Here is a 16,129-nt window from a genome sequence, read left to right as displayed (position 1 = left end):
TAAAAAAACTTCATTGTCATTCAAAATGCAGAAAAATGTAGACCTTTGTATTTCATGATCAGAAAACATCATGTCAGTCCTCATCAGAAGAAGAGTAACAGTCTAATCCCAGGACATGTCCAGTCCTCTCCTCTGTCGTCTCACTGTTAGATGATTTCCCAGGTGTCCTCTCCACTGTTTCACATTCTGACTTGCAGTCCTGAACACTACTTTTCTTTCCAACAACAGCCTCATCATCATTCTCTGGGTCTCTGCTCTGTGTTTGTCTTAATGAAGCATTTGAAAGGTTTGGCAGGCCAGACTGCAGCACCCTGGCGAGGCTCTGCGTCTGACAGGAGCCTCGCTGAACTGACGCTCCTCTGAACGCAGCAGCAGCCACCGCCAGCTTTGTATGGTCAAAGGAGAGGGGCTGGTCCTGGTCTGCAAAGACTGTCTCTGAGGTCTCTGAGATTTGGTTGGTGGGGACGGGGGGTTGTAACCTGGTCTGTGACAGGCTGAGAGGACCCTGTGTCTCTGAGGTTTTGTGACATCCTGTCCTACTGTCAGCCAAATCGTTCTCACCTCCACTCTGCTGACTGCCGCCATCACACCGCCGAGGGGTTTTATCTGTAAGTGAAAGTGAAGATACACAGAGAGATAAAAGGTCAGCTACTGGTGTCTCAAAGGACAAGTTCACCAAAAGTGAAATTATGCTGTATAGGAATGCACTGTATTCAGAATTTTTGCTGATATTCAATATGTCATTTTCAACTAATTTTGGCTTGCTGCTGATGCCCACTTTGATATATGGACCTATTCTTCAACCTAATTGCAGAAAACACAAAGTATCTCCTTCAGTTGAATTCACATTTTATTATGTCTACTAATTATATATTCAAACACAGCTACTTGTCATTCTCGCCCTGTTGTTGACCAGCAACCTTCACCTGCGTTTTGGCCAACATTCTTGGATGAACTATTCTTTAAAAGCCAGTCAAAAAAGGACGATGATTTAAAATATAGATCTGAAAGCTGCTGTTTAACGTTGTTTATTCTTGACGTTTTAATACACTGACCAATACATGGAGAGTCTTCTGTGTCTGCTCTCCTTTTGCAGTATGCTCGAGGAGTCCACGGCTTATGTTTGCAGGAGGGGTCAAGAACTCGTAGTTTGGAGATGAAGCTTTTGTACTCTTTCTCTAAAGCCTCAATGAGCAGCTGGAACTCAGCTATCTTCCTCTCTGGGTAATGTGACAGCTGCGACTGCTGAGAGGGAAAGGACAAAAACATTTACTATTAAATGTAGGGAAACTAGGAATTCAGTGTCATTAGAAACCATCTCTGTAGAATATGTTTCACACATTAGTAACACTTCACTTACCTGCAAATAATACTCTATTTCATTCTTGATGCTGGGGATCCACTTTTTCACAGAGGAGGCTGAGTTAAGAGTAGACTGTGAAGACAAGTGTCGACAGTAAAAAGCTAGTCCAAGTAAAGGCCAATTGAGGTCAAATGTTGATAACAATTGTAACATAACAGTGGATTAGGTCATTTAACCTTTTTAGTGCCTTTTAAATTGATCTTATCTTACATTTATATCTTCCTACAGTAATTCATTTTAACATTGTACATTCTTTATTTTGTTAAAACATACTTAATTATAGTATGTCTGTTTTCATAGTAGTATTCTTCTGCCTTTTAATACTTAATTTGCTGTTTGTAATGGATAGTATTTCACAGTTGTACTCGTGTGACAATAAACCTTAGCTGCAACGATCAATCCGTATTGACTAGTAAATTAATCATCTACTATTTTGATAATTGATTTATCACGTGAGTGACTTTTTTTACTTTAAAAATGTCCAAATTCTCTGATTTCAGCGTCTTAAATGTGAATATCTTCAGGTGTCTTTACTCCTCTGTGTCAGTAAACTGAATAGCTTTGGGCTGTGCGCAAACAAGACATTTGAGGGGATCATCCTGGGATCTGGGAAACACTGAACGACATTTTTCACCCTTTTCCAACATTTTGTAGACCAAACAACTAATTGATTATTTGCGAAAATAATTCTAGATAATTACAACAGCCCTACAATGAACATCTTGAATATTGTCTATATTACCAGTTTGGGTCTCCGCTCATGTACATCTTTGAGGCGTCCCTCTGTAAATGAGATAAATATATATATTTTTTAAAAAAAACATTACATACTACACATGTTAGAAGAAAAGGTAATGTTAGCACTATAAAGAAGGGATGACTGGCTTTTAATAAAACTTTACATGATGGCTGAAGTGCTGTTTAGTGTGTGTGTGTGTGTGTGTGTGTGTGTGTGTGTGTGTGTGTGTGTGTGTGTGTGTGTGTGTGATTGTGTTTTTGCGTGTCAGAGATGGATGATGAAGAAATGTTTAACCAGGTAACTGATCAGCACCACTGTAGCTAACAGTCAGAGCTAGCTGTCCGTACAGCGGGGTGCTTTAAAGACAAAATATGAACTAAATTACTGCGTTATTTTCAGGCTACTGGCTTCTTACCCTCCCTCTCTTTCTGAAGCCACAGTCTGTTCAGTCTGCCTTGTTGTTTCTCCTCGTTTCTCGCCATTTCAACTTCACTATCCCAGAGAGTCAACAGCATGCCCCAGCCCGCGGGGCAGGCAAAGCAATGTCACGTGACACAACTTGGCTGTCACATGATACTCAAATATCGCGAGAACAACTTTCAGCGTCATTAAAAGTGCACCTGCGAAATCACAGTATTTGGGAAAGTTTTTTATTTTTCTGCTTTGTATGTAGATCAATAGATAACTTTAAAATGAAAATTAAGTAGGTAATATAGGTTAAAAGGACCAGCTCATGACCAAACTGTTCCACACTTTCTTTTTCATTGATAGGGTTGCAAATTTTATGCATGTTCCTCAACCAATAGTTGAACACTTAAACAATCAATGACTAATTTATTATTAATAATTAATAAGATACAAGACATCTTTTCTACATCTTTAAATCTATATCTTTTTTCTCAATTTAAGTTTTATTTAAGCAATCAAACAATTTAATCAAACAGAATAATAAAACAATAAGACCCCCATATGAAATGGCTGCTTTTGTCCACCTGTCCTCATTCAGCAAATGGGGTGAAATTACTGCCATTTCTAAACTAATACTGAGCTCCAGAGAAATGGTAAACATATATTGTCTGTTAATACATTCATAATCAGTTAAATTCATAACAGCGGTTAATCGGTTAGTAATTAACCATTACCATCAATATCATCACAAAATTGTGTGTTTCAGATGTGTCATGGTGAGGCACACAAGTTTTTAGTGCCACAGCAATCTGGACTTATGTTACCATACATAAAAATTCCAGCATGTTTCAAACATTAAATTCATTTAGCTGATGACTGAGTTGATGTAAACAGACAGTCTGGTTTCTTATTTATTTTACCCATTACCATAGATGCTACATAACAAAAATGCCTGTAGAATTTATTTTGTGTATTTTTCTTTTGTGCCTTGTTTGTAATGCCATATTGCTGTTTTTAATTTTATATTTTTTGAATTTCATGTATTTTGTTTTTAATGCTACATTGTAAAGCACTTTCACTTGTATGTTATGTATGAAAGATACTCATAAAAGTTCTTCATTCTTATTCTTATTCTTAGAATTAGAATTGTCTGTGAAACTGCCCTAAAGAATTTCAAAGACAGATGAGTTATGTACTTTTCAATATTCATTAATTTTATCTGACAAATAATAATATTAATACTTGTTTCATTAACTGGCCCCTGGCCTCTTGTCATTTTATATATGCCTCTATATAGTGACTTACCCCAATAAAAAAAAAACATTGAATATTTTCTAAATCTGACAGGATGGCATCCCCCTGCATCTCCTCCCATTTCTACCACCAGTTTGACCATGGTATAAAGGAGAATGTGCCTGGGTCAGTCGCGGTACAGCAGACAAGTACCAGTGTCTTGAATCGGATTTGAGCTCCTTCATACTCTGAACTGACTACTGGTAGCTTAGCCAGTGCAAGGTGCAGAGGAGCGGTGAGTGTGGGAGAACTTGAGTAAACTGACCAACCAGACTGCTGCATTCTTGATGAGCTGCAGAGGTCAGATGGCACATGCAGACCAGCCAGAACAGAGCTGTAGTAGTCATGACATGAGATGGCAAGAGCCTGAACTAGAACCTGCGCTCCTTCCTGGGTGAGGAATGGACGTGTCCTCCTGATGAATCTGAGGGAGCAGGTCATTGCGTTTACATTGGCAGTGAAGGACAGCTGGTTGTCCAGTGTCACACCCAGGTTCCTTGCAGCCTGAGCCAGGCACACCACAGAGTTAATGTCACTGTTAATGGAGAGGTCATGGATGGGAGATGACTTCTCAGGAAGGAAGAGCAGCTTGGTCTTTTTGAGGGTGAGCTTCAGATGGTGTGCACACATCCACTGAGAGATCAGCCAAACACAGAGATTCATGCTGTGATCATTTTCTGACATTGCCCTGGACATGACATGCAAAGTTCTAATGTGCAATATATCTCTATGATGAGGTTAGACTTAATATATGTACACATGAGGATATAATCTTTTATCAGTTCTGACAATCAAAGAGCATAGATTATTTATGTTGTAAGGAAATACGAAAGTCCAAGTTCATATGCCACTGCTTTATTTTTAAAAAATCTTTCATGCAGTTATGAGACAGGAAGCTGTCCATAGGGGCTGCTCCCCTACCTCCAGTATCTCTGCATACAGTGGAATCTGACAGCATTGTCTTGGAAAAGAAATACTTGATATCAAGGCTTTTTATATCATTTTAGTCTGGGCCATGTTAAAGTAGAAATGCATCAATCCATTATTGTGATTTCTTGCTGAAACATGACTCACAGCACAGCAACACAATGGAAAATGGGGGGATGCAAAAGAACGAGAAGAACTATGAATGTGGCAAATGTGAAGAAACCATAGATATAATAGATAAGAAAAAATCCCACCATGACCTTTTTGAGTGTCTGGTGGTTTTGTTTTCAGTTAATTGCTGTTTTAGGGTTTTTTTTTTCATCAAACATGCAGGAAGAAACACGTTGACGCAGACCACCAGCACATCAGATTTTAATCATTCAGCAGAACTGGTGTCTAGATCTTTTCTTGATAACGACTATCTAAATCGAAGAACAATAACATCTTGGGTTAACACTGCAGGAGGGGGAGCAAAGAATGTGGCTATTGTCTCATGGTATCAGTAAATATTGAGGCAGAACGCTGTTTATACGTCAGATATACGGGGCCTAATAAAATTAAGGTCAAAGTTAAAAAGCAAAAGTTTAAAACAGTTCTCACCCACTCGGTGTAAAATTTCAGATGAATACTTAAGTAACAAATAGTATCAGGTTGTCATAACAAAGAAATCTCAAACAGTGTTTTGGACATAGCAAAGTGTGGTTTCATTACTACAAATCTGCTTCATTAGAGAAGATAAAAAGCTTCAACAACCAACCAACCTGCAGTCTGTTCTAATATCCAAACAGGACTGAAATATTCCATGCTTTTGTTTCTGTGGTGTTTGCTAATTTATGCACAAGATTTAAAAAAAAGGATCCTACTTTTAATCTGTCTCTTATTATTTGATAAGAAACATCTTTCTCATGAGTAAAGTTGCGATGTCCTCATGTTCCGGTGTGTCTCCACCCTCTGCCACCTGCAGTGGTGTCTTCCCCACATTATTGGTCACAAGCAGATTCACTTTCCTCCGCTGTCCCATGTGTCCACCTTGGCCCCAGTTAACAAGCGTCTTCACCACCTCCTGGTGTCCTCCCCGAGCAGCACAGTGCAGAGGAGTGTCTTTACTGTGGTCTGTGCTGTTGATCTTTGCCCCAGCCTCCAGGAGCAGCACCGCCACACTGTCGTGACCCCTCTCAGCTGCAGCGTGAAGTGGCGTTTTCCTCCACGTGTTTCTCTCGTCTATCCCCTTGTTGTTGAGTGACTGTAGAAGAGCTGAAACCACGCTGGCGTGCCCACCGGCTGCTGCGTAGTGGAGTGGCGTGGAGCCGTCCATGTCTTTAGCCACACCCTTTGCCTTGTGGGACAGCAGTGATGTCACAGTGTTTACTCTCCCCTCCAGAGCAGCCAGGTGGAGGGCAGTTTTTTTCTCATTGTCAGTAGCGTTTGGGTTGGCGTTGGCCACCAGCAGCAGGTCCACGGCAGAGCTTTCTCCCTGAGAAGAGGCTGCCCAGTGCAGGGCTGTTCTCCCCAGCCGGTCTTTCACTCCTGGGTCTGCCTTGCCTTGAAGAAGCTGGATCAGTGGATCTACATGGCCCTGCTGACTGGCTATATGCAATGCGGTCAACCCATCTGAGGTCACAGCATTTACCTAAAGAAACGACACACAACTCTTGTCTCCACAAATATAAACATCTACAAAATCGACTGATTTGATGATTACCTGTGCTCCAGCTCTTAACAGCACATCAACCAACTCCGGCCTATTGCACTGAGCTGCCAGGTGTAGAGGAGTTTGGGCTTTAGGTCCAGTAATGTTGGGGTCTAATCCCCTTTCCAGCAGTGTCTTCACCATGGGCACACTGCCGCTGTGGACAGCCAGGTGCAATGCTGAGGAGAGGTCAGATAAAGTAGCATCCACTTTTGCCTCTTTTTCTACAAGCGTTCTGAAACGAAAAAAAAAAAGGTCACTATTTAAAGCTACTACAGGGAGTTGAACTGGTAATGAAACAGTCTCAATTTAATAGTGATGCAGCTATATGACATGCAGAAGTTAACATAAGTTGAGCAAGGAGCTCCTCAATTTCTAATAGCGGCTTTGCTCCCCAACAAAATCATATTGGACAAAATTAACTGTGGACACATATTAAAAGCACAGTTCACCCCAAAATGATTTTCTACCAAATTACACCTGCCAACTGTATCGCAGTGCAGAAAGAAGGGTACAGCTCATGAATGAGAGGCTACCGTTCAGCCGAAGAGGATGCCATTAATGTTTACATCACACTTCCTTCTGTGCTGCGATAGTGGTGACGTTCTGTAGAAAGAAAATAAATCTCAAATAACCAGGTAATGATTTCTGGAAACTGACTTTAAGCACCACAGTGAGTGTCATCTACTTGCATTATATTCAAGAGAGAGCAGATCTCTATGGCTGATATCTCAAAATCTGCAACTCACACCAAAACAGTCTAAGAGGAGAGGCAAGAGGAACACTATGTAGTTTTGATTTTGTGGTGAACTGTGCTTTACATAATTAGTAACAAGAAAGAGCTGCAGTAATAAAGAATACATGATAGAAAGGATACGCACTTTATACCCCCCATATTTATGTCATCATCTGTTGTATACATGTCATGGTCTGTTGCTTCCTGTCTGCAGAAATTAAACCAAAAATATAACAACAGAAAATCTGAAGACACTATGTGTAAATTTAACAATATCTAACACGTGTGCCCCCTGGTGGTAGCATTAAAAAACACTGTATGCAGTCTCATCTTTATGTTTTGTCTGAAAGTGTGAGTGGGAAGGAGATTTCTTTGAAGGGAGGAAAATGAGTGTGTAGAGAGGACTGTTTTTCCTTGTGGGGTTTTCTGTGTGGCTCTCTTTAAAAATATTGAAGTTAGAAGCCACAGATACCCCACAGCTGTCAGATTCCCTCAGTGTGGATGTGCTTATTGTTGAAAACCATGCTGGTGTGTCAGTCCTTGTTGAGCAGCTACCTAAAGACTTCAGTGTGGCCCAGCTCAGCAGACAACAGGAGAGGAGTGTAGCCCTGTTTGTCCAACATGTTCACATTTGCCCCGATGTTTATGAGAACAGTTACCACTCTATCATGGTTCTGTTTAACAGCTGAGAAGAGAGCAGAGCCCAGCACGTCTTCACTCAGAGCTCCACCGGCATTATCTGTGGTTTAAACAAAATATAGTGTCAGCCTCTAAGTTTGCAGCTTTATGCATTATTCATGTCAACTAGTATCTTAAAAAAGATGTCTAATGCATAATATAGCAAAGTGGTTTTCAAATTGGACACCAACAGAACAGGAGTCCTTGAGTGGGTTATAGGGCCCCCCCCCAGCAAAAGGAGCAATAGAATAATTTAACTTTCATCATATCTCTGGGAAATTTAAACTCGTAGGGTGACCACAGCACAGCATACTGGATCACCAGAGGGCAAAGCACAGAGATGTCACGAGTGGGCAGAGTAGGAATGCTTATTCTTTGATATTACATGTCCCACATGAACATAGTCTTTGTCCCACATTTGGCTTGTTGGGACCTGGCCACTCTAACAACAAGAGAAAGAACGCAGTTGGCTGTTGATCAGCTAGTGATCTTAGTCTGATTACTGATCGGCTATGTAGACTTTTAAAACCAAAAAAAAAAAATATTACCAAGAGGGGATTCCCTGAAAGGATAGTTCACATTATTTGAAGTTGGGTGGTATGAGATACTTCTCATAGTCAGTGTTTTACCTACACTAGATGGTGGTGGACATGCCCCCAGTTTAGAGAAGCAGATAACATACACTTAAACTGATAGTGGCCAAAATACATTTTGCTGCTGACCATGTCCACAGCAGTACGTTGCTTAGCTTCCATGCTGGTACTCTTCTTGGCTTCTTCAAACTGCAGGCATGCAAACTGGCATCTAGTGCATGTAACACACCAACTATGGATAAGTTCCTATAAGCTGAATTATCTCTGTAAGACAACATCCTCTCAAACTGGTGTTCCATGGTCTAATATACATATACTGTGTGGGTCCATGACATGATGAAAGGGTTGGGAACCCCTGGATTGTAGCAAACTTCAAGATGTGAAGTATCAGTGTGTTTTGTGAAAGACTCACCGAGCAGCAGATGGAGAATTGATTCTTCATTGAGCTTAATAGCTTCATTTATAACATCACAGTCAACTGTAGCTCCTGCGTTTAGAAGAATGCTCACTGTTTTCTCATTGTTCCTGGAAACGGCATAAAACAGAGCTGTTTTTTTGTGGTTGTTTCTGGCATCAACATTGGCCCCGCTCTGCAGCAGTGTTTCTGCCAGCCTCCAGTCATCTTCCATGGCTGCTGTATGTAGAAACGTGTCCCGCGTGAGGCTCTCAGACTGCTTGGCCTCCTCCGTCACCAGGACCTTCACAGAATTCAGGTGCTCATTTTCAGCTGCCAGGTTAATGGGGGTTTTGCCTTGTAGATCTAGAGCGTAGATGGGGGCCCCAGCCTGTAGCAGGGCCCTAACTATCTCAGTGTAACCCCTGCTGGCTGCTGTATGAAGAGCTGATTGACCCTTATCATTCTGCAGGTCCAGCCTGGCTCCTTTACGGATCAAGAGCTCAACGATGGACAGGTGACCATACTCAGCAGCTACATGTAATAGAGTCTCTTTAGAGGAGGTGACAGTGTTAATGTCAGTGGTTTTTAACAGCTCCTCCAGCAGGACTACCTCTCCATCTGTAGCAATCATGTGGAGGAGCTTATCTGCTTTACTTTGCGCAGGTTCATGTTCCTCTGGTTTCAAAAGCGGCACGGTGCTTCTGTCTTCTTTTTCATGGCAAAATTTCTTAGTTTCTTTGGTGGCAAATAAAGTCTCCTGAGTGATTTTATCCATCCCCTCCTGGTCCCTCTCCAGCAAATACCCAATCAGCTGCCTCCTTGAGTCTCGAATACGCTCGTTCACACCACCAACATAGGTCTTGATTTGCTGATAGAGTTCGGGTTCTGCCAACCTGAGACAGGGGTGGAAGAATTTCCGACACGCCCTCTCACCTCTGGCTTCCAGGATGTCCAGGACCCTGCAGTTCTGATCTCTGCGAGTCCTGATAGTCAAAACGATGGATCTCTTTGCTGCTGTCATGACCCCCTCTGCAACCAGGTGATCCAGTAGATCTTCTGTGTGTGAGATCCCATAAACTAGGTCTCTTCTCTTTGCCCGGATTACATCCACAGCATATGGGTTGATGTGGTTTGATGCTGCTTGAGCATCAAAACCTTTCAGTAAACTGAACATTTTAAATACGGTGGGAAGCTAATGGTTTTCTGGAGCCTTCACATGCAGCAAGTCATTGTTATACCTTGTGGTTCTGGTTGTGAGTGTGTGTGGTTGATACCTCATTGCTAAGTGAAACACCTCACCCTGACAACAAAATAAAGGCCATTCACCATACAGATCTGTCCAGCTCAACCTGTCCTGTCCTCTAATATAATTAGTGTTCATTAGATGCAGCATGACAGTTATGACAGTGGTCATACATTGTTATTATATTATATATGATGGTTTTATATATACTATTATTATGTTATGTTATGTTATGTTATGTTATGTTATGTTATGTTATATTGTATTATATTATAACATTTTGAAAAATTTAGCTGTATCAAGATAACCATGTGTGTGTGGTCTGTGTTTGTGTGAGAGAGATTTTCTTTTTTATTTTATTTTAAGCAGTTAATCTATATACACACGGACACACACACACACACACACATGTGTGTGTGCATATATATGTATATATATGTATATACATGTATACATACATATATGTATACATACATGCATGCATTTTCTTTTAATCTTAGACCTGCTTTGGTAATGTTAACTGCTGTTTCCCATGCCAGTAAAGCCCCTTTGAATTTGAATTTGACAGAGAGCGAGAGCAGGCGTGTGTGTGACCGTGTGTAGGCACAAACATGGTGCACTCCTCGGATAACCACAGCCTCTCAATCTCTGAATCACATCATAGAGTATGTCGAAAGTCAGGCAGATATCTAAAAGGCTAATTAAACCCTATATTTTGATGTTTATGTGCCATTTTGCACCAACCATGAGCCGAAAAATGTTCTTCATTTGTGCCACAGGCAGTCAGTGGTGGAAGAATTTAACTGACACTTCTACTTTATTTTGAAACCAAAAGGCAATTGGTTATACAGCCATGCACATCATAAAAAAAAACAACTTGTACATACAAAACAATAGAAGAGTAGGGGCGCATTGATGATCATGATTGAAACAATAGTCGATACTGGGGTCCAACCTTTGCAGTGTACAAGCTACAACAACATAAAATCTTTATAAAAACAGACTTAATTTTATCCATCAGGTAGTTTTTTTTTTTTTTTTTTTAAGTAAAAGTAACAATACTACACTGTAAAAATACCACGTGCAAAAGTCCTGCATTCGAGATCCCACTATGTAAGGAATTTTATAAATAAAATCTATTTACAAAATTATATGATTATGATGCATTAATATGAAACCAACATTTAAATATAGAGATGGTGCTACTACTTTTTAGTTTAATTGATATATAGCATTACATTTTACACATTTTACAACATATCTTAAACTGTAAAAGTAACTACCTAACAAATCTACATTAAAAACTTTGCCTCTCAGCTGTAGTGAGGTAGAATCATAAAGCAGCATAAAATGGAAGTAATCCAAGTATGCACTCCTAAAACTTGTACTTAATACAGTACTTCAGTCTTGACAACGAATTTAGATTTAGAAATTATTCTTAAGGAGTTTGATTGCTTTTGTTTTTTTTTTTTTTTTTTTTTTTTTACATTTTAATTCTAATTTTTACATGCAATAGGGTGCGTTTGTTGATACTCTTCACTGATTTGTCCTTGGTAACTTCTCAAGACCGTATTATGCAGAGATTACAGAGTCGATTCACTTCCCGTAATACACGCCTCCTGCGTCGTGACGTAGATCTTCCGAGCGTTCCTTCTCCTTATATGGTAGGGACGGACTCCACTTTCCGGAATGATGTCATGCTGCTCCAAGTTTGAGAAATCAGGGCAGTTTAAAGAAGGGATAAGGAGAAATCGTTGTTTAGTTGTTATTGTTTAGAGAAATTAATTAAATTTGAATGATAAAGAAATATGTAGCCTGGAATAACACTCTATTTTAACATGAAAACGAAATAGAATAAACCTGCTCCCAGACCATCATCTGTCTTAGATAACTGGGTTATTATTTCATCGTTAATAAAACATATTGAATTAGCCTGATGTCATTTCAATTGTTTATAAACTTATTAAAATAAAAAAGATAGTTAAACGTGCATTTATACATCAAACCATATTATGAAAATCTTCCATATGAATAGACATTGAAAAAGATAAAAGGGAAGCGAAAAAAAAGGCAGAATAATATGGCTACTTTGACAGATAAGGAGTATAACGCATGTTGTTTCACATTAAGGCTTTATTATGATGAAAATATCAGGCTAAATATATCCTTCAACGCTCCACACTTAAAAACCTGTTCTGTTTCTTTCACAATCATCAATCAATCAATCATGACAGGTGTTTGTTCACTTAAGCGCACAACAACAACTCATGAGCCAATACAAGCAGCAGTGGAGGCATGAACGCCTGAAGACAGCAACGAACATTTTCGTCTCTCTGGTCTCTGTCGCCCTCTAGTGGCTCATTATGAACAGGACACACCAGACTGATGGCTTATGAGTGTTCAAAGCATGTCACTGTGCAACCGCCACATTAACTCACTGTAAAATTTTCACTTCAGTTCAGTATTCTAGAGTGTTGAGTGAACAATACTGCCAAAGTATCAAGGGTATTATTATTAGTATTATTATTAATATATGATCCTCGTCACTGTTATGTAATAATAATGATAATAATAATAATAATAATAATAATAATAATAATAATAATAATAATAATAATAATAATAATAATAATAATAATAATAATGGCACAAAGGACAAAACATTAACATATTGATAATAATTATATGTATATATCTTCACTATTATAATAATATACACATATCATCATCACTTAATTTTTATAACAATGTTTGCTGGGTTCACTGTAAAAATTGATTCAAAGTATCTTTACTTTCAGTTGTGCACAGTTCCCACATGTTTTTAACTTAATAACTTTGTTGTGTATTTACATAATTGAAGAATTTGGTGGGTTTATCAGCATTCCAAACTACTTTTAGCAGCTTTACAAAACAGCAACTTATATTCAGTTATTATGTTATTATTATGTTATTATTATGTGTTATTTTATGTCTTGTGTTTGTCCCTGAATTTAAAGGATTTTATCTTGTGTTGTAAAGTTTGGTGATAGTGCTATCTATTTGTTTACACGTTGATCATGGTTTGTTCCTTCAAGCTATTTTTCAAAGCACACTCACTGGAAGTGCACTATATGGTGACTATATAATAGTAAGATACAATTTATCTGGAATGTACCCTCCCTCAAAACCACAGTTGTGCTTTTATATTTTCTTAACATTCAGTAACGTGTTATGATGTAACCTGTATTTATTCATTTGCAATATAAGACCTAAGACTTTATTTTACTTTGTTTCAACATGCTGGATCTTTCTTGATTTACAACAGGACAGGAAGTAATGTTGAATAACTGAATGGTGCAATAACATGAAGGATGTCCTGTGATTTTCCTGTTATTATTTGTCAAATCAGTGATACCTTAGATGTCTTCAGTTGAGATTTATTGCTCAGTTCAAGCTGTTGTAACTCTGCAACAATGCTGAATTCACATTGTTTTACAGAGCTGTATACTTATTGTGTTATATAGTGATAAAACCTGAGAACAATGGGAGCTTTCGTGTATCATATATACTCTTCAGGTAGGTCTGTGTGTGCTGAGACATAAAGTGGAGATCTTAAGCTCCACAACCCCAATTTACAGAACTGGCCTCCATCAGTCGTAAGTGAGCCCTGCCTGTCAGCTGAAACACAATCACTTAACCTGGATCAATACCAGCACTAATGGAATTTACCTTGAGGTACTGGGAACTAGCAGCTCTTGCAACATGTTGCAACATGTTTTATTGTTTGAGCTCCTGACATGATGGCACACCCACTTTTTTTCCTGTCACACACTTTTGGAAGAACACAGGCAAATGTTGCTTCATTTTATCTGGTTTTATTTTCTTAAATATTGATTAGTTTCTGAAGTGCTCAGAAAACAAAAACATAAAAAATTATACAGTATTCTTATTACAAATGGTAAACATAAGTACTCCAAGTTGATCTTATATACATATAACAATGAGTGAAACCCCATTAAACAACTTTAGAAAAAAACAAGTAAATCTTGAAGCTTTTCTAACGTAAATTTCTTACAATTAAGAAAAAAGTACATTGTATTGTAACTCAGAAGTCAGGCAGCTTTTGTTACAACTTTTCAGCCGTTTAAAGTTGGCCAACACGCCCAAAAGTTTGAGGCCATTATGGCTACAGCAAGAAAAGTCTCTTTTGCAGGTTCTTAAGTCCTCTAATACTGAATTTCTCATTTGATGGTCGTGAGAAGGTCCATGCAGAGCTGGGTTTAAATCAAGAAAACTTCAGTCCTGTCCAGTTCTGTAAAAACAAACAGAAAGGTATCCTGCTTGTCGCCATGCCCCCCTCTGGTTCATGGCTACTGTCACTGTCCCGAGCCCCTCTCTGGTGGGACGCGTCAAGGGGGAGCGCGGCCCCCGGTCCTGCCAGTGTCATCATCCCAAAAATCCCGTCGTGATTTCGGGAGACGCAGCCACTCACTATCACAGGAAGCGTCCGTCTCGTTCAACTACAGTCTTTCTTCTCTCCTGACACCACCTCAGAAGGTCTGGAGCTGCTGCGTTAACATGAGCTGACACCCGCTGTTGACGTGGTTCATCACCTTCTGCTTCAGCTGCGCCACCTGCTCCCGGAGCATGTTGGCGGTGGACGCCAGCTCCGAGTTCTGGGACTTGAGGGTCTTGACTTTCTCCTCCAGCCGAGAGATCCGCTCCAGCTTCCTCTTCCGGCATTTGGAGGCGGCGATGCGGTTCCTCATGCGCTTTCTCTCGGCCTTGATGCGCTCCTGGCTCTCCATGTCAATTGGAGACAGAGGAGGGGTCTCACCGGGCATCTCGGGCACGGTTTGCGGCTCCTCTTTGAGCGCCGTCAGCCGGGGGAGCTGGGCGGAGGAGGGCTGCCCGTAGATGGGGAGCTGAGGCGGGGCAGCAGAGAAGGACATGGTCGGAGCTGAGGTGGTGTAGTTTGGAGCCGAAACGGTGCTGATGGCCGGGTTGAAAGTGTTCAAGTCCTCATACACCGGTGAGTCAGAGCGCATGGTGTTGTTGTTGTAAACGGTGGCACCGGCAACAGATGACACCGGCGGCAGGGCGGTGTTGACACTGGTTTGGGCCGCTGAGGTGACACTCACATTAGTTGTCCCCGGCATGTGCTGGTGGTGGAGCTCGGCCAGAGCTCGGACGAACCCCTCCGCGAAGCCTTCCTGCTCGTCCGTGACGTTCTTGGGGCACAGGAACTGGGTCGGGGTCGGCGTGGTGGTGATGAGCCCGTTGCTGGACTGGATGATGAGCCGCTCCAACTCCGGGGAGGCCAGCTTCAGCAAGCCCACGTCGGGGGAGGTGAGGATGTCGCTGGCTTTGGCCCGGAGGTGAGGTTTCAGAGTGCCCGTCGGGTCGGAGAGGTTCAGGGTCATGTTGTGTTTCAGCGCTTTGGGGTTGCTGTAGCCGAAGCCGGTGTTGTCGTGCTGGGAGAAAGCGTTGAGTGAGTCGTCATAGAAAGTAGTTTCCATCTTGGTATACATAGAAGAGAAACCGAAAACAATGTCTATAAAAAGTCTTCTACAAAAACAACTTTTCGTCCCCCCTTCCTTCTCTTCTTCCTGGTTTATCAGTTGGTTTCCAAACGTCCGTAAAAAACTTCCAAACTTTGCGCGCACTGTCTTTCTTGACAGAGGAATCAGGACTTACTTCTTTTCAGCCGGCGGCGGTCGAGTGTTCAGAGTTGTAACAGTTCACAAAGTATCCAGACTAGTATTGAGTCCGTGAATGTCTCTAACTTTTCTCGTCTTGTCAATGTGTGCTGTTCCCTCCGCCTCACTGTGTATATACTCTGAGCTCTACAGCGTGGAGGCTAACCTTATCTGCTGCCGCTGCCTCTCTAAAAATAGCCATGATGTCATGACGGGACTCTCCCATTGGCCGGAGGGCGTGTCTCGGGGCGAAGCCCGGCCCTCCGATAAGGCGCGTTGCCTTGACGACCACCCAGAAGATTCTCAATCTCGCGGTGCATTGTGGGATGAGGTAATGCTGTAAGGAGAGCGTAAGCGCGGTGCATTGTGGGATGACGTATTGTT

General features: G+C 40.9%; 3 protein-coding genes across 4 annotated transcripts; all 3 read right to left on the bottom strand.

Moving 5' to 3' along the window:
- LOC146323715 (uncharacterized) lies at positions 1–2,659 on the bottom strand. Of its 2 annotated transcripts, none has more exons than XM_084722175.1 (5): positions 2,518–2,659; positions 2,106–2,146; positions 1,361–1,435; positions 1,056–1,245; positions 1–606 (listed from the first exon to the last, which is right to left on the bottom strand). In XM_084722175.1, exons 1-5 carry the CDS (start codon positions 2,615–2,617, stop codon positions 74–76), a joined length of 939 nt encoding a protein of 312 aa, XP_084578301.1. In that variant the 5' UTR covers positions 2,618–2,659; the 3' UTR covers positions 1–73. The 2 variants fall into 2 exon arrangements, with proteins under 2 accessions (XP_084578301.1, XP_084578302.1); XM_084722176.1 differs by having other exon boundaries at positions 1,056–1,242.
- Positions 2,660–5,610: 2,951 nt separating this feature from the next.
- caiap (CARD- and ANK-containing Inflammasome Adaptor Protein) lies at positions 5,611–9,998 on the bottom strand. Its single transcript, XM_084722174.1, has 4 exons — positions 8,840–9,998; positions 7,712–7,895; positions 6,433–6,655; positions 5,611–6,360 (listed from the first exon to the last, which is right to left on the bottom strand). The coding sequence occupies exons 1-4, from the start codon at positions 9,996–9,998 to the stop codon at positions 5,611–5,613; spliced, it is 2,316 nt and encodes a 771-aa protein (XP_084578300.1).
- A 3,907-nt stretch (positions 9,999–13,905) lies between these two features.
- On the bottom strand, positions 13,906–15,907 carry jun (Jun proto-oncogene, AP-1 transcription factor subunit). Its single transcript, XM_084722810.1, has one exon. It carries the CDS (start codon positions 15,575–15,577, stop codon positions 14,597–14,599), a length of 981 nt encoding a protein of 326 aa, XP_084578936.1. The 5' UTR covers positions 15,578–15,907; the 3' UTR covers positions 13,906–14,596.
- Positions 15,908–16,129: the final 222 nt, after the last annotated feature.

Source organism: Lutjanus erythropterus, chromosome 7 (assembly GCF_056507025.1).
Source record: "Lutjanus erythropterus isolate fLutEry1 chromosome 7, fLutEry1.hap2, whole genome shotgun sequence".
In the NCBI taxonomy this organism is placed as follows: domain Eukaryota; kingdom Metazoa; phylum Chordata; class Actinopteri; order Lutjaniformes; family Lutjanidae; genus Lutjanus; species Lutjanus erythropterus.
The sequence above is the reverse complement of the archived record's forward strand: the minus strand, read 5'-3'. Positions and strand labels throughout refer to the sequence as shown.